Source organism: Phoxinus phoxinus (assembly GCF_949152265.1).
Source record: "Phoxinus phoxinus genome assembly, chromosome: 9".
Taxonomy (NCBI): Eukaryota; Metazoa; Chordata; class Actinopteri; order Cypriniformes; family Leuciscidae; genus Phoxinus; species Phoxinus phoxinus.
In genome coordinates, this window is record NC_136884.1 from 16,291,088 (window position 1) to 16,315,593 (window position 24,506).

Here is a 24,506-nt window from a genome sequence, read left to right on the forward strand (position 1 = left end):
ATAATAAAAATTAAACTGAGGTCCCTAATCTCTGTGGTCCCAAAAAATCCCAAAAAAGTAGGGGTGTAACCCCGGCATCCTGGCCAAATTTGCCCAGTGGCCTCTGTCCATCATCATGGATGCTAAACATCACATTGGTAGTGGTTGAGGAGATTCCCCCCTTCCATGTAAAGCGCTTTGAGTGCAGAGAAAAGCGCTATATAAATGTAATGAATTATTATTATTATTATAAACAATAACAAGAAAAAAATACAATTATAAAAGAATGCCTGGTTTCTCATGAATTTTTTTGCCCAACGTTTCTTGTTTTATTACTTTTTTTAGATACCTATCCTATATCTATACCTATGCATATAAATATATATTAAACAGGTGAAACTCAAAAAAATATAATATTGTGCAAAAGTTCATTTATTTCAGTAATTCAACTTAAAAGGTGAAACTAATATATAGACTCATTACATGCAACGTGAGATATTTCAAGCCTTTATTTGTTATAATTTTGATGATTATGGCTTACAGCTTATGAAAACCCCAAATTCAAAATTAGAATATTGTGAAAAGGTTTTCATAAGCTGTAAGCCATAATCATCATCAAAATTATAACAAATAAAGGCTTGAAATATCTCACTTTGCATGTAATGAGTCTATATAATATAGTTTCACCTTTTATGTTGATTTACTGAAATAAATGAACTTTTGCACGATATTATAATTGTTTGAGTTTCACCTGTATATTAGTTCTTTGATAATACAAAAACAATTTAAAGTTAGAAAATAAGCTGGATTCAACTGCATAAATTAGGTGGTGATGACGCAATCTTCTCTAACGGTCGGTTTCATCGATGATGATGATGTCAGTCGACAGTCGTTCAATCATGTTGATGTATGTTGCTGTACATGGAGACGGAGAAAAGCCAGTTAAATGACAAACGCAATGACAACCAACCCTAAAAAGCCAAGAAAACAGGAGTGCGAATAGCTAATTCAACATAGGTAATAAGAAACAGACAGTCTTGACTGAGAACGTTTAACAAGTTTTGACATAACGTTAGCAGCGACGCTATTCTACCAACAGGTAACTTAACGTTATAGTAGCCTAGTTTTTTAACCGTTGTCAGCGGTCTATCTACACAAAACGCACAGTATAGTTGTCCTATTTTTAGCCGGGACTCTTGTTAAATATAATGGAGTGGATTGTCATTCCGCTTAGTTTATTATTTTACTGATACGGAGTCAGACGATATGTTAATTGAAGCTTTTTTCCATAGTTTCATACCGGAGTTCATCGTGCTCCGTTTCCTTCATCAACCACAAGAGAGCGACAACCGTCTGAAAGTCCATCGGTGACCTTTGAAAATAATGAAAGCATTCAAGCCTTGAAGTCTCGCAAAGGATAATCTTTCAGGTATATCAAAAGCACATGTAACGTTAGGGATGTAACGTTAGAAAAGAAACGAACAACTTCCATTTTCACGAGAAACAGTTTCTTAGTTCACAATAAATGGTTCCACCAAATGAGAGATACAGGATGTTGAATAAAGAAAGAATCATAAAATAGAGAAACTGAGGAGATTTATTTTTTAGGTTTTGACCATATTTAAATTAAAACCAGACCAGTTTCATACCGGGTGGACACTAAAGCATGTAGGCTATAAAACAAATAAAATCACTTTTCCCATGCTTAAAGAAAAAAGGCCTCCAAAACTCTAATTTTACACCACATCTCAGTTCATGGGTATATTCAGATGTTGTGGCTTGTATAATCATCAGTCAAAACCACAGGCAGGCACACGCACACTCAAAAGGAACAGTTGTAGTAATGCTTAAATCAGTTTGCATTGTGGGAATCATTAAAGCTTACATTAAACAAAGCTACTTAAAAATATATAAAAATAGTAATTCTAACTTCCACAAAGAACAGTTCAGAATGCGTTACATAAACTTAACGGAGACCTTTGTTTCCTTCTGTTGTTCTATAACCCCTAAGGCATTTCTATTAGCAAACAAAAAGAGAGTGTTTGTTTCCATCTTTTGTGGTCAGTACAGAGCACCGCTGACCAGGCTAAAGGGAAGGAAAAAAATTTACAAAAAACAGATTCTCTAAGTTGGGCGCCATGTTTAAAGTGCCGGTGAAAAGAACTTCAGGCCATTCCATTAGTACAAATAATGCTAGAAAACGTAATCTTAGTAAACGAATGAAACTCACAAAGTATGTCAAAAACATGTCTGGTTTGTATTTCACCCTAAATTCCAAAATAAAAAATGTTTTGTGCATAAAGAAAATCAAGCCCTTAAAGACAATTACATGCTCTGCATTCTAACATTATTTATAATTAATCACATTCCTCCAAAAAATCTCATTCTCGTTATTAAAATGAAAAACAGTGTCCTATATTAAAATTACTGTAAATCGTTTCCAGAATCACATTCTTCGCAGTAATAAGAACCTAATGAGAATCAAGAGTACTCAGAAGTAAAACACCCATAAAAACATAACATAATTATGACAGTCAGTGCAAAACAAAACAAAATAAAGAATATCTGGTCCCTAAATAGTCTTAATTTTCCTTATGCAATATATATTGCATTGAGATTGATTGTGGGATGAAATATGACCCAGATTTGTTTTTGTGAGCACAAACATGCCATCGCCACCTAAGAAAGCACATAAAATGTGTAAAAAAGGTGGTAAACCTTGACTTTTAAGACACAGCTGACGAGTGGAAACATGTTATTCGAAAGTATAACAACACAGTCACAGAGATGGACCCGTTTCTGCTACAGTACATCATGAATACTATCTCGTTCACTTACACACAAACACAAAATGGACCAAAAGTGTATGTTAAAGCCATTGTCTTATGAGTCACATTGTGAAGGGAAGATCCCCGGAGGAGCACTTTTGTCTGACGCGAACGTCACCGAACGGGCAACACAACACGCATGTTTTACGTCCCTCATCTAGGCAGTAGCATTCGTTCTATTGCGCACTGCAAGTGCTCCCAGTTGCTCCAGCCGTACACCAGTAGACAAATGCATACCAAAGTCCCGAACACATGTAGACGACTTCTCATTAGTGGAGCGGAAAACTTAGCAGCCGTGGAGACGCACACCAAGATCACAGTGACGATGGCCAGCATGATGTTAATGCATTTTCCCAGCAGCACTTTAGCGTCGGCACCTTCCAACTGCAAGACCTGCTGCTGCTGTTGCTGTAGCTCCAACTTACTCACTCGCGTCTGACAAACTTCCAAAGCATCCTGCAAAAGAGGGAAAGACAGAAGATGCAACAATTCCCAGTTGTCAGATCTGATTGGCTATGCGAGCGTTCCAAGATCGCTGATATTTAATAAAACAGCAGCTGGAAAACTGGAGTGATTATTGAGCACTTTAAGCAGGGGAGCAAATTGCTGTCGCTGCACTTAAAGTGTGTTTGGCAAAGCTTGATGCTCTGACTTCTTTTGGAATCTTTTGTTAGATGGGGAAAAATCGATAAACTAAATGGCCAAATTATGTTTAAAAGGGAAGTGCTCAAGATTAACTTCTAGTTTATTAAACCAAAATCAAAAATCACATTTTGCGATCATCAGCATCCCAACCTGGTGTGCTATGGTTGCAAGTAAGTTCCATCATTATCAACATACGGTAGTTCAATGATTCTGTGTGGTTTCCCAAGACCATAGTTCCAATGAAAGTTTGCGAACAAAAACACAAAGTCGTATGGTTTGAACTACAGCTCTTGGTTTGTGATTAGAAACAGGTTCTTGTTTCTCATGCTAACATGCTGTACAATCCATACATTTCGTTATCTCTCTCACTATGTATACACTGCCCAGCCAAAAAAAGTCGGTGTTTGGATTTAAATTGGTAAATGCTTAATCTAAGATTGGATCATTGCAGTGATTATTATGTTTCTAGCATGTTTTACGTTTGGCAACAGTTCTTCTAACCCTAATTGATGGAGTGTGTACGGTAGCTTTTCTTGTAGGAATACACATCATGGCCATATTTCAGGATGACAAAGCCAAGATTCACCAGGCTCAAATTGTGAAAGAATGGTTTGGAGGGAGCATGAAGAATCATTTTCACACATGAATTAGCACCTCTGAGTCCAGACCTTTAACTCATTGAAAGTCATTGGGATGTGCCGGAAGAGACTTTACAGAGTGCTCAACTCTTGCATTGCCAATGCAAGATCCAAAAATAACATCACAACATTTATTTCCATCAAGAGGTACATACATTTTTGGTAAAGATCTTGTATTCCATCAATTAGGGTTAGAAGAATGATGTAAACATATAACATGCTAGAAACATAATAGCCTACATAATAATCACTGTCATGATCCATTCATTGACTCTTAAGCATTTACCAAGCAGTGTATGTATATATATATATTTAAAAAAAGATCTCTAACCGATTAATTAAGTGAAGTTATTACCCCACCACCTGCATGACGTTCTATATTGTTGGTTTGTTGGATGTGCAACTAAGCCACTACAGTATCTAGCTAGACTCGCTAGATAATTCCTCCAACGATGCCTCACATACTACCTAGTACTGTAGGTGGCAGCGAGTTACGTTGTTGTGCGAAAAACGCAGCCCAGCTTGACATCTCAGCATTGCCTCAATCAATGACGTGAGTTTGGGACGGGATTATCTGCACAGCCAATGGCAGATAAAGGGACTGTTTGAGAAACCCGTTTAGGTTAACGAAAGGCACAAAAATAGCCTCTCAGTTAAAAGTGATGTGCGCTAAAGTAAAGCCCAATGTATACTGTGGTTTTTACACATATGAGGGTTAGGGTGACCACCATGTTATTGCTCTGTTGAAGGGATGTAGATGTGATTTTGCGGGATCCTGCATATTTACATTTACATTTATTCATTTAGCTGACGCTTTTATCCAAAGCGACTTACAATTGCTATATATGTCAGAGGTCGCACGCCTCTGGAGCAACTAGGGGTGCTTAGCAACTAAGTGTCTTGCTCAGGGACACATTGGTGTCTCACAGTGGATTCGAACCCGGGTCTCTCACACCATAGGCATGTGTCTTATCCATTGTGCCATCACCACCCCACAAAACATTATTGAAATGCTGCTTACGTCTGGCGGGAAGCAGAACAAAGCTCCCAATTTCTGGACTGGGTCACCCTACAGAGGGTGTGTGTATTTGATCATTAGCATAGTAAGCGTGCAGCCATTTTTTTTTTGGTGCACATATTGGTTGGTCCACAGTGTGGCAACACTGATAGAGATACCCGCAACTAGCATCTTTATCTGTTATCTGTTTATCTGTCATAACTGGAGAGAAATGGCACAGACACTGGACAAAGATAACACTTTCTAGGGCTCACGTGTCAGCTGCGCACACTATGGAATGAAGTATACTTTCAAAAGCTATGCATTCAGCTGCTCGCGTACACTTAAGCATTCACATCAAAACCGAAGTATCGCGGGTTAACGTTGGACCTGTAGTGTTTTTCAGTACAGTTACTGTATGTGGAGTAAGATTTTATTGTGGGTTGTTGTAGTTATGGCTGCTTTGGACTAAAGCTCAAATTAACATGAAAAAAAAGATAATTTCATTGCTTTATCACGTTGTGGCTGGATAGGATAAGGAATTACACTAGGCTGATATTCCTTTTGAGCGCTGTACATAACTTTCGGAGGATAGTACATGTGTCATTGCATGCGTGTGTCTGTATATACCTGTATATCTCTGGCTCGTTCATAGGCCTGATAGGCCATTTTTTCCTCAATGCTTGCTAGTTCCTGTTTGAGATTTGCCGTCTCATTCTGATGAAGCTCAGTGAGGTCATTCAGTTGATCTTCCAATCGCTCACACCTTATAGAGGAACAACATGAATATTCATTTTGAGATTTGTGAAATATTACATTTAACAGTACCTTTAAATTATAGTGTTTTTAAAGAACTTTAAGTGAGGTAAAAAAAAAAAATCTAATTTAAAAACGTGATAAATGAGCATACAAAATATCCATTGTCGAACATTACCGATGATAAATTAAACTAGTATTATTTTTAATATACATCGCTAATATTTTGCCAATAACCGATATGCTACAGATGTATTGTGTATCCATGTTAACACTATTTCAACACGTCACAAGTGTGTTGAACACTAACATGTTTGCATTAGAAAATAGAGTATGAAAGACTATTAACCTGAACCGCTCCTCTTGTAGTGTTTGTGTAATATTCTCAAATTCACATTTAAACTGGGTCTTCAGAGCGTCGATGTCGTCTGCCAGTAGATTCTGAGTTTCCCTCAACTCCGTTAACTCCTCCCAGGCTTCCACCAGCCGGCTGCTGCTTTCCCCTTGGCCTCCTCCTCTCGCAGACCCGCCGTGCTGCCCTGTCGCACCCGAACCAGTCACATGACCATTACTCTCAATCGACACGGATGTCCCTGTGGAGCACTCGTCATCGCTCGGGTATTTGGGTTTAGGGGTTAGCGTGGCGCTGCCACTCAGAGTTCGGGCTCCCCCTTCCGCCTGCAGCCCGCTTCCCGTCTCCATGGAGCTCTTTAGCTGTGCTATGTTGTCCGCGCTACCAAACTTGTTGCGAATGAGGTTTGCTATCTCTCGAGGCTTGCTAAAGAAGAACGGCGGCGACAGCGAAACTCCTGGGCCAACAGTTCTGACTTTGTCCAAATGTTGGTGGCGCCCACTCCCCATGACCACGCTTTCCTTGAGGTTGTCTTTGGGCATCTCGTTTTCTTTGGAGTGTGTGGGCGTGTGCTTGGTCCCATTCGGGATGTCACACTCCTTCATCTTGCGTTGATACTGCTCTAGCTTCTTTTGCAGCTGAACAATATTGTGCGCCGTTTTCTGGTTCTTTTTCTCAAACACGTGTTTGATGCGACCGCTCTGCTGCTTGTCGGCGCTGTTGATGAGTTTGAGATACTCTGCCACGTTTTCATCCTGTAAGTTTTGCTCAATTCGCAGCTGCTCTTTCACTTTTAGCACTTTCTGCTGCAGGGTGTCCAGACCAGAGCGTGATCGTGGGGTGTCCCGTACTGCCAGATCAGAATCCAGGTCTAAACACGTCTCAGAACCACCTCTGCGCAAGACCGTCGGCACGCTAAGTGTGTTCACGTCACCGCCTCTCTCCGCCTGAAAGGAAACCGAGAGAGAGAATAAAATTAATAATAACTTTAAAAAGGATACGATGAAAATGTGTCTATAAAAAGTGATTGTATTCAGTTCCATATATTAAACATATATTCCATATTAAACTTTTAGTTGTATAGAAAAAAAAAGATTTTTGTATTTTTTAAATATATATTATTGTAGTATTAATTATTATTTTGAATTAGCATTTGTTTGATTAATATTTATATATATTAAATTAGCTTTTTGTGTTTAGTTTACTTTAAAAAAAATATTTTCTCTTTCAGTTTTAATAATTGTAGTACTTCAACTTATTTGATTTCAGTTTGTAAGTTTTTCATCTAAGATTTATATTTAATTTCAGCTTTATTTCAATGTACGAAAAATTATTTTGAATAGTTTTAGTTAGGCCTATATCTTTATTATTAGCGCCATTAAGTTAACATGCCTGCACCTTATATTTTATATCTGTGATAAATATCTGCACATTTCCCTGTGCCGAATTAACAGGTATAATATCTATTGGAGATGCCATATGTCTGGCATTGGAGTAGTCAATTAGAAGAAAAAACTTTAATAAATATTATAGCCAGCCAATAGATGATAAAGGCACGATGTTGGAGAAAATCCAGAAAAACATGGTCATGAAACTGCCTCAGGAACCAAAAGGATGCATAGTTTATTAGAACAGGAAATAAGCCAAGGAGCCAATTTTTCTTTTCAGTCACAGTCATAGTCACATGACATCACTGTCCAGAACTGAAAACTGGAAAAGAACATAAGCAACATAACAGTTCAAGATTTTTACCATAATATTAAAGATTTAGGTCAGCATTTTCTGGCCTGAAATAAGCTGTGGACCAAATTGAGTGTAAAGAATCCGATTAAGCCAGAAAATAAAACTCTTGGAATGAGGAAATGAATGAAGCTCTTCATAAGGTCACTTTTTGAACCTGTGTAATAGGCTGGCAATAATAAGCCATCCCTATAGTCCCGAAGGACATAAAATGCATTCAGGCAAATTAAAAGGGTAGTTCATCCAAAAATTAAAATTCAATCATAATTTACAGGTCAATTCATCTCAAGTGGTCCAGTGGACCTGAGATTTCTTCATGCACATTCTTACTTTGGTACCCCCCACAAAAATAAATAAAATAAAGACTGAGGTGTGAACCCTTCAAATTGACCCACAATTTGCATACACATTTACTGTCGGTCTGCGAATTTCCCCAAGTGAAATCCAGTCATTTCAAAAGAATCCACACAATTTGCATTTTTTCGTTAGGGTGAAAGATTTCCCCACACAGTTTCCATATATGGTTCAAGTTGGTCATGCACATTTGCTGTGTTTACCAAAAGAAATATGCTTGGTTTGCTGTGCTTCACACTACTGACAATGGACTTGTTCACAAAATCTTTTTTTAAATGGAAATTTAATAAATTTTGATCACTACATTTGGACTTCAGTGTTTGTTCCAAGAAGGACCATCCTAAACCAAGATATTGAGGTTCCCATAAACATCTGTACAGTGTGCAATAGTCTATTTTGTAGACACTAGACAGTTGCCATGGTTAAACCAAGTAAAATCAAAACCTGGTGGTTTTGCAATACCAATAAATAGATGTGAATAGTTTAAAAAAGAAAAACAGAACAATTAAAAAAAGAATCCAACTTTACAATTTATGGATCACTTGAAATGGACTGACCCTTATTCATCCACGTCGGACTCATACGATTATTTTTCTTCCTTGCAACACAAAAGGAGATATTTACTATAACAGAATGTCTTCGGTGCCGAAACTGACGTCGATTTAAACGTTCCCAACAGACTAAAAAGGCACCATAAAAGTATTCAATACCACTGATTTCTTTTAAAGCGATTCGATAGCTTTAGCATTTAAATGGTTATTCATTCTTTTCAATTCTGAAAATATTCCCTTCTGCAGTAGATCTAAAAATCTCCCTGGCAACTCTAATCAGTACAAAAATAGTGCTTTCACTTATTTAAAGCTTAAATTAGATTTGTAAGCCAAGATAGAGATTAATATTTTTAGCTAATATGAAAAATAATAAATAATAACAGCAGGTAGATTTTTTATTTTTGGGTGAATTATCCTCTTAAATTTCCCTGAATCAATTTTCTCTTCCACAAAACTGTCAGGATTGTTAGTTTTCGTCAGGCCATTCCCCAGCCTTACTAAGAGCTACATTCAGCATCACAATACGTACAAACCCGCTAACAAGAGACAGATGGAGGCTGCAATTTATGAAGTTATGAGCCATCAGGGTGGCTTTAGAAAAGCTCTTTTCGGGGAAGAATACTTATTATCAGCTCTTGTGGGTGAATTATCCGTGTATGCTTATATAAAAATGTCAGATATTTACAATGAAATCAAATTTGTCGGTTACCATGGCAGCTAGCCATCAAGCGGTAACAGGCCGACAGAGATCAGGGACATGGGCTTTTATGACTCGACTGCAGTGGAAGAGAGGGAAGATAAGACATGTAAATGCAGACCACAAGGAGCAAATACACCATCAGCTCAGGCATTACTGGCACAGTTCATGAATCGGAATAGAGATTTTTCCATAAAATGCATCCAGTGAATCATAACTTGGGTTCAAGCTTATGACAACGCTTAATGCTTTTATTTTCACACTCAAAACTCATTTTTGGCTAAAAGCTCTTTGGTTTAATCTGCAAATCAGTTCACTTAGTATCATTTCACTATTTCTAAGGGGTCAGTCTTTAACAATAAAGATGGTACGGAGTTTCGGGAGAGCTGAAGCGGTGTTGCAATGTTACAATCTCACTAAATCTTAGGTTCATTGATCATTTTTTAAAGGTGCTGCCTGTAATTTTTTTTACTGATCTAAACTAAAGCATAAAAATACCATAATACGCTTGCATCTGAAAAACTCGGAATGTCTGCTTTTGTTTTGGTCCGTGTGATTCTGCCCACTGACAATTTACCCATTAGTATTTCGACACCCCCCGGGTTGCCAGTTGGAGGAAAACACAGCATATTGCAGCCATGGAAGTAAGCAAACAAACTGATTCAGAGATCATAGTTTCTACCCAACTTTAAAAGCCTTGGTTTCCATTTAAAAAGCTCTAGAACCAGAGGTATATTCAAACGCGGATAAAGCCACTCATCAACTTGGCTCGTTGCCTTTCATTGTCAAATGCACTCGTTCCTGTTGCATGTCCTCAAACTGGCAACCAGCGTGAACAACGAGTCTGAGGAGGAGGGGGCGGGGGAAACCACTTTCTTCAATATTTTGAATTTGGACTACAGTACCCATTTCAACCACTAGTTGTCAATATTACATACTGCACCTTCAAGGCCTCAAACATTTTTGTAATCCGTCGAAAATGGTTCTTGAATTCTCAGAATTTGTGTCACCAAGGTAACAACAAGAAATCTTAAAATATAAATACTCAATACTTTGCCTCCAAGGCTAGCACAATAATGAATCTGTTAATAGCAAACAGCTGAATTGGCCTGTGTAATATATTGCTTTATCACTAGTGAAATGAACATGACTGTTGAATGGCGTTTAATGATTAATGCTTGTAAAAAGCCTCTATCATGTTTGCGTGTGTCATTGAAGCACCTCTGATCCTCTTCTGACTTTGAGCAGACTGTATCAGTGTCTTCAGGGCAGAAAAGGTCTCTGGAAAACTAGGTCAAACAGATCAAACGTGTAACAAGCAGACCGTCTGCTCATATAACCTTCCTTACTTTCTCTCCTTCCAGTGATATACACACACCTGGCGTCTGACTTGCAATCTCTTCTTCTTGAGATGTACCCAGTATCACTTAGTCAAATGATACGCATACATAACTGGAATTAACAGAATCTCTATCTGCGCTTACACAGCGAACCTGTTAGTTCACGATTTAAAAGTACTTCATGTTCTGCACAGCTAAAGCCTGACTGAGGTTTACACCGCCGCTACAAAATAAACAAGGAATGTCAGTACTGACTGAGATTGTATAATCCAACCCTGGATTATTTCTCAAGAGAGAGAGAGAGAGAGAGAGAGAGAGAGGTTAAGATAAATAGATTAGTTACCATGTGGCTCGTGGAAGTGACCTCACAGAAGGCCTATCATGAGAAGAGCTCTCAGCCTTCGAGTAGAGAACAATTCTGTACATGGAAGAGAAGACTCATAAAAACCCTTGTGTATGTGTGTGTGACGCTTGTTCACATGCTTTTTACATAATGCTGAGGTCTACAGAAATAATACTGTTGAAATGAAACCATCTACATGAAATCGAAACTTCTAAATGGTATTTTATGTATGTCACAAACAAGCGACCATGAAAAGCAGAATTTATTGTCTCCATTCAACTGAGAAGTGTTCGAGACGAGTGCCAGAATGAGGAAATGAAAGAAGACAGCAGAGTAAAAAAGAAAAAACATTTTTTAAATAAAAATGCAGAGATGCCAGTTTCTGACACCATGCTTAAAATACATCCCGATGCAGCTGGATACACACTTGACACAGCACAAACAGAGTGAGTGTGTTGATCTAAGATCAGTTTTCCGCCCTTATAGGAGAGCCAGTGTTTTCTAAACTCAAATCTAATGTGAAATCATACAATCAAAGGCCTGGGCTCTGTCGTTCTCTTGAAACAGGTTTTTCTTTTGGCAATCCCCCAAGATAAATGATAAGACTGCTTTAACTGCACACACAGACTATGACTAGTATGCATTCTTTTCAGGTTTTCCTACATAAATCTGGTTTTGCAGCATCCTACATACTGAACAAAAACAAAACTGTTTGTAATATTTTAATGTTTCTTTAAAACAATTTATTTTAATTATAATAAAAACACCACTGTAAAACAAATAAACATTTTTTTTTATTAAATTATAATAAAACAACATGTATGACATTTCATAGACATTCAGTCAGATGCTATTTTAATAACTGCTCTAATTAATCCCACTAGGAATTTGCCAATTGTTTATTTATTTTTTTTGCAATCAAAATGACTGATTTTGTGGTGGCAATTTCCAGAAATTTCTGAAACAATAATTTGAGATGTTTTGTTTATAATTAGGAGGATTCCACATTTGCCATATTATGTATTATGTTAGATGCACAATAGTCAAAGGACAAATAAAATGTAAAAAAATATAGCTTATTTTGGTCTCTTACCAAACTCTGATACAATTGAACTTTTAAAACTACCTATGGACAATTTTGTTTTCAGACTTGGAATGGGGGTATTGAGTGAGATGCACAGCCTTATTATCTAGTCTTCACACATCTAAAATGATTTTGTTTTATTGTTAGGTTATTAGATAGCTATCTAATAACCTAACAATAATAAAACAAAAAATCTAGATCTAGTTATTAAAGCTAGATATATGCTGCATTCACTCACAACAATTATTTACCGGTATTTATTTATTGTAGGAAATATAAAAATATTTTCATGGATCATGATCTTTAATTAATATCCTAATGATTTATGGCATAAAAGAAAAATCGAACATTTTGACCCATACAGTGTTTTGTTGGCTTTTGCCACGTGCGACTTATGACTGGTTTTGTGGTCCAGGGTCACATGGTTTTATGTGATAGTAAAGTGTTTATTAAAAGTGCATTCAGTATCTTGCTGGAGGTTAGTAGATCATCCGGGTACTTTTTAAACAGTTTTATTAATACTGTGAATCCGGAAATACTACTCTTCTTTAGCCTAATATACAGAGAAGTAGGCATAATACAGATACTGCATTTGTTTAATTTTGCATCCAGTCAGCAAAGATGACAACAGAAAGACATGTTGCATATTTATTGTCATATGCCATTATTATTTTGCATTAAGTGCGATATGACATAACATACCTAGGGAAAGGGATTGTATTCATATAGTAGCGAAGCACAAAGTGCGTGCATAACATAATTCCCACAAACAAAAATCCTGAAAAGATGTATTCACTCGCTCTCTTTCTGACTTCTTTTCCAAGTCCCCCTGAGTAGAAGATTGATTTTATCTTTAATTTCATTGGGAACGAGGCACATACCAGGCGTCGGACGAGAGAGAGCTGTGCAGCTGTTAGCGCGTGTGTGTTGGCTAAGCTCTAATCCAGTCAAAAGAGCCCTGCTTTAGAGTTAATGTCATAAAACCAATAGCAAAACCACACATACAAAAACAACTCAAATCCTTTTTCCGAGCAACGTGCACCAAGCAAAAACCTGGTTTTATGTGTGCTCGTATTGAGTGCTGGGAAAGTGTGAAATTTAAGAAGTTCCCAATGTCTGTCTAACTGCATTTCTTGGTTTCTCTGCTTCTTGGCTTTTGTTCTCCAACTCTGGAATGTGCCACAGGAAACAGTTAGGCTATGCTGTAATGAGGAAGCCACTACAACAAAAAACAAAGCTTTCTAGAAGTTCACTCTCTAGTGTAACAGGAAGAAACATTACTAATGTAATGCATGCCATACAAATACAGTAAAAATCAATCATTTTCAACTAGTCTAAATTCAGAATGAGTCTGAAGGTGATTCACATATTGACATTTTATAAACAATCGCTCGTCTTTAACCCAAGGAGCCCAGATCAGCATAATGTTTGATTTTCTTTATTATTTATATGCACAGTCACACTGGATTAATAGCATCTACTGGTGTTTAGAAATCAAATTATCAATCCTACTTCCTCTATTATCTCAACACCATTGGGTGGGTCAAGTGTCTGAGGCCTGAATAAGTGCTGTTAACATGTAAATGTGGCTGTTTATGGGTTAATGTATTTAACCCTTAAATGCATGAATGAAATCAATTATTAGTCAGTCATTATTACATATTCGGGTCTTTAGCGAGCCGGATCTATATTTAACACGGATGGATCTCTACCTGTCGTGATAATATAAAACTCTCCTGATAATGGAGTAGCAATTACAGAGGAATAAAATCAAGCAGATTTTGTTACCTTTTGGAGCTTGGAAGGGTTTAGTTTGAGCAGATGTGTTATACCATCATCACACTGTCCACATCAAAGTTAATTTCCCATGTACAATCAGCATCTGCTCATATTCATGATCTCAAACATATTCTCAAAACTATAATTGTCAACATCTTCAAAATCAATATTTTGATCACTGACAGCTTCACCAGATCCACCATTAAGTGACAGTGACACTATTTGACTGGGTTCAGTACTTGCTCTGCAGTAAATCGCTGAGGCATTTCATGTTATATTGTTAGAAAAGGAATGATCGAGGAATACTAAGAAGGTTGATGTCTAACTTTTTTAAAAAAATTATGAGGAGGAGGGGGTAGTGAATGGCGTCCCGACTCCAGGGTCACAAAAAGACCCAAGGTATGCGTTTAAGCTTATGACAACGCTTAATGCTTTTATTTTCACACTCAAAACTCATTTTTGGCTAAAAGCTCTTTGGTTTAATCTGCAAATCAGTTCAGAAGAAAAGGTTCTATTGGCGCTTCGTATTTGGAACCCCTAAAAGGTTCTATACAGAACCCAAGAAAGGGTTCTTTCTTGTCATTATAGAACCTTTTTAGCATAAAAGGTTCTTTGGAGTTGAGTAAAGAACCTTAGGGTTCTATATAGAACCCCAATGAACCCTTTTTTCTAAGAGTGTAGAACCTTTTAGGGGTTCCAAATACGAAGCGCCTATTGAACCTTTTAAGGTTCTATATAGAACCTTTTCTTCTAAGAGTGTAGTATCATTTCACTATTTCTAAGGGGTCAGTCCTTAACAATAAAGATGGTACGGAGTTTCGGGAGAGCTGAAGCGGTATTGCAATGTTACAATCTCACTAAATCTTAGGTTCATTGATCATTTTTTAAAGGTGCTGCCTGTAATTTTTTTTACTGCTCTAAACTAAAGCATAAAAATACCATAATACGCTTGCATCTGAAAAACTCGGAATGTCTGTTTTTGTTTTGGTCCGTGTGATTCCGCCCACTGACAATTTACCCATTAGTATTTCGACACCCCCCGGGTTGCCAGTTGGAGGAAAACACAGCATATTGCAGCCATGGAAGTAAGCAAACAAACTGATTCAGAGATCGTAGTTTCTACCCAACTTTAAAAGCCTTGGTTTCCATTTAAAAAGCTCTAGAACCAGAGGTATATTCAAACGCGGATAAAGCCACTCATCAACTTGGCTCGTTGCCTTTTCATGTTATATTGTTAGAAAAGGAATGATCGAGGAATACTAAGAAGGTTGATGTCTAACTTTTTTAAAAAAATTATGAGGAGGAGGGGGTAGTGAATGGCGTCCCGACTCCAGGGTCACAAAAAGACCCAAGGTATGCGTTTAAGGTAAATAAAAAAAATAAAAACAAAACAACCCACCCAGTTTCAATAAAATGTTTAGATGGTTTTCAGTTCTGAAACTTGGATTCAGAAAGTTCATGTGCCTATTTTGGCTGTATTTTGGCTCACTTCATGTCCCAAGCAACATGAGGTTAAAAAAAAAAAAAAAAAGTTTAAATATCAACCAAACCTACCATGGTTTAAAAAAATAAAATAAAATCTATGGTAGGTTTGGTTGAGATTGAAACTTTTTTTTTTCTTGCTTGGGGCATGAAGTGAGCCAAACCACAGCCAAAAATAGGCACATGACCTCTCAGACAGCAAGTTTCAGAACTGCAAACTACCTAAACATTTTACTGAAACTGAGCAGCTCATTTTGTACGTATTGTTTTTTGTTTGTTTTTTAAGTAAAAGTAAACCACTCTGTGATCATCATGCATTTTTTATTGTACACAAAACAGCAGCGTTGACATTGTTACATGGGAGAGTGGGTAGATTATAACATTTTCAGTTTACAGTAAAAGATCTGCAGAATGTGTGAATCGATGTGACTGACCAAATTTTGACATGCATGTTATTTTTGCCAGTGTTTTAGAAAGCACAGTTTTTGCAATAAAAAGGTAACCCTTTTAAAACACCACTGACTACATGCACCAGTTCTTGCACATATTTTACATTTATAGACAATTTATAGAAACAAAGAATGAGGAGAACTTGCACTATATCAAAAAAATAAATATTAAACAGTTTGACTGTCTCCCACATGCAGTGCTTACTTAAACTATCACACTGGTTAATAGGTCAGTTCATCTCATTTCAAGCATATCAAGATCAGGCACTGAAACCCACAAGGTTTCTCCAAACTATGCCCATATAAATAAAATAGATAATTTTAGCTGCCTTTAACTGTACGATAAAAACAAAGCAAAAGAAGAGAGGCATGTGGCTCTCTGATCAAACTGTAAACACAAAAGACTAAAGCTTTCTGAGACACAAAACATAACTTGTGCCTTAAATGTGTAAACGCAAACACGCCACGGGCCATTCGTTATCACACTGTTGTTACTTATAACACGCATATCTGCACGAAGACACATAAATACTCGGGTGTGTCTAGCATGCAGGTCCTGCAGAAACTTGCTCTGTCTGCTTGTCATGTGACTTCGAAACTCAAGGGCCAGGGAGCAAAAACATGTAGACTGGATAGGCAGGCGAACTCGTGTAACCTTTGCTATATGCCATTATTAAACCAAGTGACTAAAAGATATGTTCTGAATTCAATACATCTCTGCGACTACAATTCTGGCTTCGGTTTTACAAACTCAATTGAATTTATAGTAATGCACTTACAAAAAGTCTTTAGCCCTATTTGGACGGGACTAGTTTCCTAGTTACAGTTCTTATCACTTGACGTCAGTGATTTTATATTCGGACGGGACTAACATATCCATGCTTATTAAAGAAGTGGGAGTGTGTGTTTTCTAGACGTGGCAGTTACAGAAGGTCATGTGCTTTAAAAATCATTATTTGTTGATATGATGAATTTTTTTTATAGAAAAATAAAACCTGCAAACTTCATGAATTTATAGCAGTGGCTTTTTATAATAAATAAGTGAGCAGAGAAATCTAGACAAGTAGGCTCTCTTACTCTTACCTGACACTGATATTAAAATGGGCGGTTTCCACGATTTAGCTCTATTTATTTATTTATTTATTTATTCGTCAGATACCATCCATGTTGAAACGAAAATAAAGCATGACGAAGATTGGTAGCTCAGGTAGATCGAAAACACACGAGGAGAAGAATTTGGATAATACAACATCAGCAAATCACAGGCATTCGCATGCAGTGCAGGATTAGATTATTCAGAGGGCCGTTGAGTTTGCCAAAAAACAGTAGGTAATTTGGTCTGAAATTTTTACTGAGGTTGTGTGAGAAAAACACAGACCTGGCAGATTCAGATGGGATTAAAATCACAAAGTACATCTGTGAAACAAGAATTTCTGTAACGACCCCCCTGGAAAACTAGTCCTGGCTGAATAGGGCTTATGAGGCAAGACATTCAAAAAGGATTTAACTGCTAAATTGTTTTTTGTCAAAAAAAAGAATAAGAAAAAAAAAAGCATTTATGAGTCAGTGCCAAATAAGTGTGTCCACGATAAAGGGGGGGAAAGAAAGAGTTTACAACATGTGCCAAGGCCCAAGTTCTTAGAAAAGGAATTTTGTATTCATGCTGGTTTTGTATGGCTCTGAAAAGTTTTCAAGAATTGTAATAGATTTTTCAAGGTTTTTTCTACAAATTTAATGAATTATTCATATATATATGCCTTCCCTTGTCATGAAAAGGTGAAATTAAATACTGGTTACATCACATCCTTGCAAGTATTGTATTATATGGCCACAAAGAGAGTTTAAAGGCTTTATCTTCACATGCACATACAATATTAGCAAGCACTTTGATTTACAACTTTTATAATTTTATTTGTTCGATTGTTGTGTACGTGTATATATATATGTGTGCATGTATGCATGCGTGTGTGTGTGTGCGTGCGTGTAACAATTATGTATACAATACACAAATATACATAAATACATATACGTATATATCGATTTGTATATTTTTTATTGATTCATTTTTAATTCGATTTTCTATTTATGTTAAGCTTTTGTACATGTTGGGGTAGGAAAAATATTGTTCTTGTGCATTTTTTTGGACAAAATTGATAAAGAAATAGAATTGAAAAAACACATCTACACTCATAAATCAATTCACACAAGACATAAGGTGCGTCCCAATTCAAGTACTTGTGCACTATTCTATGACGTTTTTGTTGTTGTTGCATAAATAGTGCAAGCTTGTTCACACTGAAAAGTCAAAATTGAAAAAGTGCACTTTAAATACCCAGATGATGCACTTAAATGAAGTGTGAATGTTGGACACTTCATGCACTCAACTGTCGCAGCTTCAATTATGCAGCGGAGGGGGAGGGGCATCAGACTCAGATGATGAATGACAATAACCTTAATAAGTTCATACACTACACGGATGAGTACACGCCGGTGTATCTCAGTACCTCAACTATATTTGTGCATTTATTCCAGTGGAATGTTTTGCCCTGTATACTTCCATCGCAAGTGCATTCCTAAAGCCCACTTTTGTTTATTTTTACAAACTCACCGATGCGTCACAATTGCTTTCAGTGGTAATCATCATCGTCACAGATGCTGCATAGGACTTCAATTATATCAAACTCGGAACATTCCTTTAATTTGTTTTCCTCCAGTAAACACAATGGATGTCTCTTTTAATACAGGGGAAGATATCCACCCCTCATCCACAAATCAGAGCAATCTGGGGCACAGCCAGTTCCACAATCTTATTTGTGACACACATGACACAAGCACACAATAGTACAGCAGTAAGTTATGGCCACATAGGACAAAGTGTCACCAAAGGGACACTAATAACTCTGAGTGAGACTAATACTCTTAAGTGTGTCAACACTGCAAGGATTTGGCATGTGGACAGCACCAGTGATGGAAGCGTTGGGGGACATTTCATCAGTCCAATATCCAGACGTGCTCCACATGCTGGTGAGGGTGTTGAAGGGGGGTCTATAGGTTACTCTGGACACAACAGAACATCACAATGTCCTCAGAAGAACAACTGCATTCTCAAATGCTTGTGTGCGCACGGTAGCTATATTTTAGGGGCACAAATTGTCCCCAGAAGTTAGAGATGTCTTCACATATAGTAAACCTTAACCACCTTAGTACTATGCCTTGTTGGAGAAAACTACTAGGCCTATTAGATTCATTAGAGGTCCCATCTTACATCACACTCCAGGGTTTCCTTATGCATTTCCACACATTGATTGTTGAAATATATAGAATTAAATGTATATATTTGAATGGAATGAAAGATAATGAACTGGATGTTAGTTTTCTTTTTGTGCTCAGGCGAATGATCTAAAGTCCACATTTCATACTAGCAAGGAACTATGCTTGAAGTAGTTTTAACCACACGTTTGTGATGCTGTTTGCGAAGGTTTGTTAAAACTTGGCTTTCAAGAAACGCTGAATCGTTGAACTATGTTGGTAACAATGGAAATGGTCAAATTTCTACTTGTCCTGCCAACATTTGCCCTGTCCAAACACCAGAAATTTGTATTTCTCATTTTAAAATGTCTTTAATTATTTTGTACATTATTTTTTTTTTAAAGCTACACGGTGTAATTTTTTAAGTTGATTCTTAGCAAAAAAAACACTTTGTTCTTTCAAAATGATATGTGCTCATTAATGTATAATTACTTCTACCAACTAATCAAGTATTCTCGTAAGCGTAGAATCTGCCATTTATAATACATTCTCGCGGAGATTACTCGCGACTGCCGGCAGATTTGAAATAATACGGCCACCGTAGGAGTTGAAACGCTCTCGGAATGGGAGGGGCTAGAAAGTAATATTCAGTTGGTAATCATATACAATTTCACCGCTAGATGGGAGTAATTCCTACACAGTGTAGCTTTAATTTAAAAAAATTATATTATATTTATGGATTATTATATGGCATTTATTTCTGTTATCCTTACATATTGTGCAAATGTACATATCTGGTGGCTTCATAAGACCATATGCACACATAGCAAAAACTTTCTAGCAGTTTCATAACACATACACTAATAAAACTATTTTCTTTTGGTGTTTTGCCCCACAGACTTCCATTGTTGGGGCATAATTAAAAAATATGACTTTCCTATTTAAATTTTTCACTATATAGGCTATTCTAATTTCAACAAAACTTAATGTAAAAGCAATAGAAGTTTAGTTATGTAGATAAATCCGTAAACATGTTTATGCTTTTTAATAGGTGTCCCAAAGTAGCAAAACACAATGTTTAGCCTCACTTGAGCATTGTCGTATGAACTCAATGTATGATTCCATTTGATCTGTCATTTAATCAATACTTCATCGCTTCGTCCAATGGCGTGGTCCATAAAGACAGCTTCACTAACACAACACGCTTATGATACATCACGCAAAGCAATTCAATTACGAAAGGCTAATCGAATGTGTTTTACGTTCTCTCTCCATTAACGCCGGGGTTAATAATGCACTGGCGTACACATTCAGAACAATCAATTAAGCCTATCAGCAACTTCCATTCACCAAATCACTTCTGCGTTTAAATGTTTAAACAAATGGACTGACGCAGGGATGCTAATGCGCTCATTTTCTTCAATTTAGAAGTAAACAAACACTCTTGAGGTTTATAATGACTAACCAACACGTTCTTTTTCTAAGCAGGGACTAGTCGCATTAAAAAAAAAAACAATGTGGCAAGCACATTGTCTTAGTGCCAGGGGTCAACACACGAGCGCACTCACACACTGAACACAGAAGCACTTGTTCTGCGTACAACAGCCTAACTCAAGACCCAAGCACATGCCACAGCACGCCACCATCACCCCAGTTTTCAAACGCATTAACAATGTGGTTTAGGCGTGTGTGCAGCAGATACTTGGGATTTTGATTTCCATGAATTAGAATGGTAAAGCATCACCATTAACTCATTTCATTATGAGGAAACACCAGTGTAACCGGTCTAACTGGGGTCAAGTTTCACTATTACTTGACACAATGACATTTGAACACACTCAGAGACAAAGAAGTAGTTAAAATATTGAAGTACTTCATGACTGAGCTTATTTTTCTGTTGTTTATATCAGTCCTAGTCACAGAAACTCTGTTGGATAAAGTGAACGTATAAAATAGAAGAATCCCGTCTGACCCTTTTAGGACTGGTTCAAATTTATGATAAAAAAGAATTCCATCAGCATTCCTTTTAGATTCCTTTCTTCTTCTTTTAATGAGGATTGCTTGAGCAACATGCACAGATTATGCCAATAACTGAAATTCTCAGACACGTTGCATACTGTTTAAAAGTTTGGGGTCAGTAAGATTTTTTTTTTACTTTTTTTAAATGCAGTCTCTTGTGCTCACCAAGGCTACATTTACTTGATGAAAAATACAGTAAAATATAATATTGTAAAATATTACTACAATTTAAAATTTCTGTCTTAATGTATTTTAAAATGTAATTTATTAATGTAAGGCATGCATTACTCCGTCTTCTAATATGCAGACTATTATTATCAATGCTGAAAACAGCTGTGCTGCTTAATATATTTGTGGACACATGATTATTTTGATTAATAGAAAGTTCACGTGCCCATTTATCTAAAAGTACCATGCTGTGAGATGTCAGTTCAAAGGTAAATATTATCGTTTGTATCGCCCATAAAAATAATATTTGAATTAAACCACTGTTGTGACAACAGTCCTAATGTTTTAGCAATAAATTAATTTTCTGATGTCAATGTTGTTGCCGTTGTAAGGGTTGCACTATATTGCTGTATATGCAGCATTAGCCTATAAGTTGGACATTTTAGATGCAATTCTTAACAAAAGATCCTTACAACATTTAAACGTGGTTTTACTACAGAAACTCGTTGTAAAACCATAGCAATAATAACTATAGACAATAAAAAAACATGATATCAATACCAAGGTAAAGATATTAAACCCGCGGTACGTGAGGCAAACCCATTGTTTACAGTAAAACACTACTGGTTACTGCAGTATTACTATAGTAAAACGATATGGATATTTTGGGTTAGCACGAAACAACATCTTAGATCATGAACCATAAACAGCAGAAACACATCAGATTAGATGATATCCACACATATGCACAGTCTGCGGGTTAGATAACATGCTGCATGGCTGGATTAAAAAGACTCAAGCATAACTACCATGTCGCAGTGTAAGAAAGAGTTCCTCTCGAGTTCAGGTAAAGTTCTCTCGGCGCTGGGCATAGTTCAGTTCACTTCGGTCCGGTCCGGTCCGGTCAAACTGGACGCTCATGTGCGATTTCGGCGGTCTAATTTGCTACATTGTGTCACGGGGTGCGGGGCGCCGCCGCGCGCTCTCGGTCCGTAGATTCCTCTTTGTAATCTGCGCGACACACACATTCACTCACTCAGTCCCTCAACCCTGGTGCACATTTATCTGGAGAGAGAGAGAGAGAGAGAGAGAGAGAGAGAGAGAGAGAGAGAGAGAGAGAGAGAGCGAGGGGGCGGGCTCAAGTTCGTCATTACGTCACACACAGCCATTTAGGGGAGGTACTACAAGTGGTAAAATGTTTTTGTTTCCATTTACCAAAATTAAATACGCAATTTTAAAGTACACATTTTTGCGCTTGCACATTTAAAATATTCAGATGAGAAATCTTATTAAATATGCACACATTTGCATACATTTTATAAACCTTTTTTTTCCTGTAATCACAAACTCATCCATCCCTCCTTCTTTGTGTTTTCTTTAATATTTAATCAATCATACAGGTTTGGGAACAGGCGAGTGAAACATGCTTTTTGGGTGAACTATACTTTTAGGTAAGCTCAAATTTTAGGCTTTGGGTTCTGTACAGTGTTGTTATTGTTAACTAAAATGATTAAATAACGTTTTTAAATAAAGCTGAAATAAAATATAAATATTAGACATTAGACAATATGTTTAAGTAGAAGAACAAAAACAAAAACTTAAGTAAAAAAATAACACTGGTTCTGTTTCAATGAAACATCAAATTCATAGTTAAAAAGTAATATTTAAAAGCAAAAGCATTTACTAAACAAACATAATACATTACTGAAATGTGTTTGAAACACATTTATTTTCTCCTGTTGCATCTTATTTATATATATATTTTTTATGAGAATATAAAATACAGATCTAATAAAAAAGTTTCAACAAATAAAATATCCAGATCTAAAAAATAATAATTAACCCCAAACACAGTCTTTTCCCTCATAACTAACTAATACAAGCGTCTGAAAATTGAGTATTAAAACAATGTAAGTGTGATCATAAAAATAAAAAATAAAATACAGTGTCTATTACTCAAGTAATTATTTATCTGACCTGGACAGAAGCTGCAATTCACAACACGTCACCCGATAGTCTCGAACCATAAATAACCATCATATCTTACACAGCATTAATGTTTCAGAGGAGAATCCTTTTCAAACGAGTGCTGAATTTTTAAACATCTACTGGTCTGAAAGAGTCATTCAGGGTGTGTCAATCCAGTCTATCTGTCTGGCTCTTACACACACACACACACACATACACACACACACACATTTTTTTTTAGCTATTTTGTATTGAATATGCCTGTATCTGTTAACCTACTGTTACATGGGTTAAAATATCAGTTATGAACCTACATCATTTTAATGTTTAATAGCAATATTTAGCAAACTGCACTAATGATGAAATAATAAACCTCAGCTACTCTACTGAATGAGACAGTCACTAAGTGAAAGGGTTTAGTTTCCCTGGGGAACTGTTACAAATTATTCCCATCTGCCCTGCATGCGCTGCTAAATAATCACATTTTAGATGCACAAATCCTTGCGAGCACAGAGGTCTGGTGGGTGAGGGTCACAGAGGGGTCAGCAGGGTCAGAAACAGTGTTGTATGGGGGATGCTAGATACAGAATGTTCTGGCATCGCTTTAGGGCATGAATAAAACAATAAAGATGTTTGATTTATTTTATTTTCGTATAATGGTGCCGCTATGATTAACGTAATGTGTGATTATGGGAAACACTGGATGCTCGCATTATTCTAAAACACTGATAACATTCAAAAAATGCTTCATATGAAAAAGGATGTAAACAACCAGAGAGAGCCGTCTCGATACCAAAACAACAGCATCATAATACATTATGCATTTTTCTCCCATGTAGAAGCATGTTCATACACTGCTAACTGTAATACAACAGTGGACTCTACATAACTGGAATTTAAATTTATTCTGCTATTTATCTTACATCATATGTGAACACAAAAACTTTTAAAAAGTTAGATTAGACTGCCAGAATTCAAAATACAAAAATATTTGACACACATTCTAGATATTTGCATATGCTCTGTTTGACTTCTAGTTTTCATAGCAAAAGTTTAGTACACCACTGCAACAGATATACCGTTTAAAC

General features: G+C 36.7%; 1 protein-coding gene and 1 long non-coding RNA gene across 3 annotated transcripts in view; one reads left to right on the forward strand and one right to left on the reverse strand.

The window, feature by feature from the left end:
- Window positions 1-1,268: 1,268 nt before the first annotated feature.
- LOC307004417 overlaps window positions 1,269-24,506 on the forward strand; it is a 37,954-nt gene continuing 14,716 nt past the window's right edge. Inside the window, exon 1 of the long non-coding RNA XR_013799028.1 lies at window positions 1,269-1,408. This is a non-coding gene — a long non-coding RNA (uncharacterized lncRNA). The remainder of the gene's footprint in view (window positions 1,409-24,506) is intronic.
- Window positions 1,356-23,565, reverse strand: tmcc3 (transmembrane and coiled-coil domain family 3). Of its 2 annotated transcripts, XM_079623632.1 has the most exons (5): window positions 23,428-23,565; window positions 22,260-22,515; window positions 6,193-7,142; window positions 5,718-5,853; window positions 1,356-3,263 (listed from the first exon to the last, which is right to left on the reverse strand). In XM_079623632.1, exons 2-5 carry the CDS (start codon window positions 22,320-22,322, stop codon window positions 2,961-2,963), a joined length of 1,452 nt encoding a protein of 483 aa, XP_079479758.1. In that variant the 5' UTR covers window positions 22,323-22,515; window positions 23,428-23,565; the 3' UTR covers window positions 1,356-2,960. The 2 variants fall into 2 exon arrangements, with proteins under 2 accessions (XP_079479758.1, XP_079479757.1); XM_079623631.1 differs by lacking the exon at window positions 23,428-23,565 and having other exon boundaries at window positions 22,260-22,625.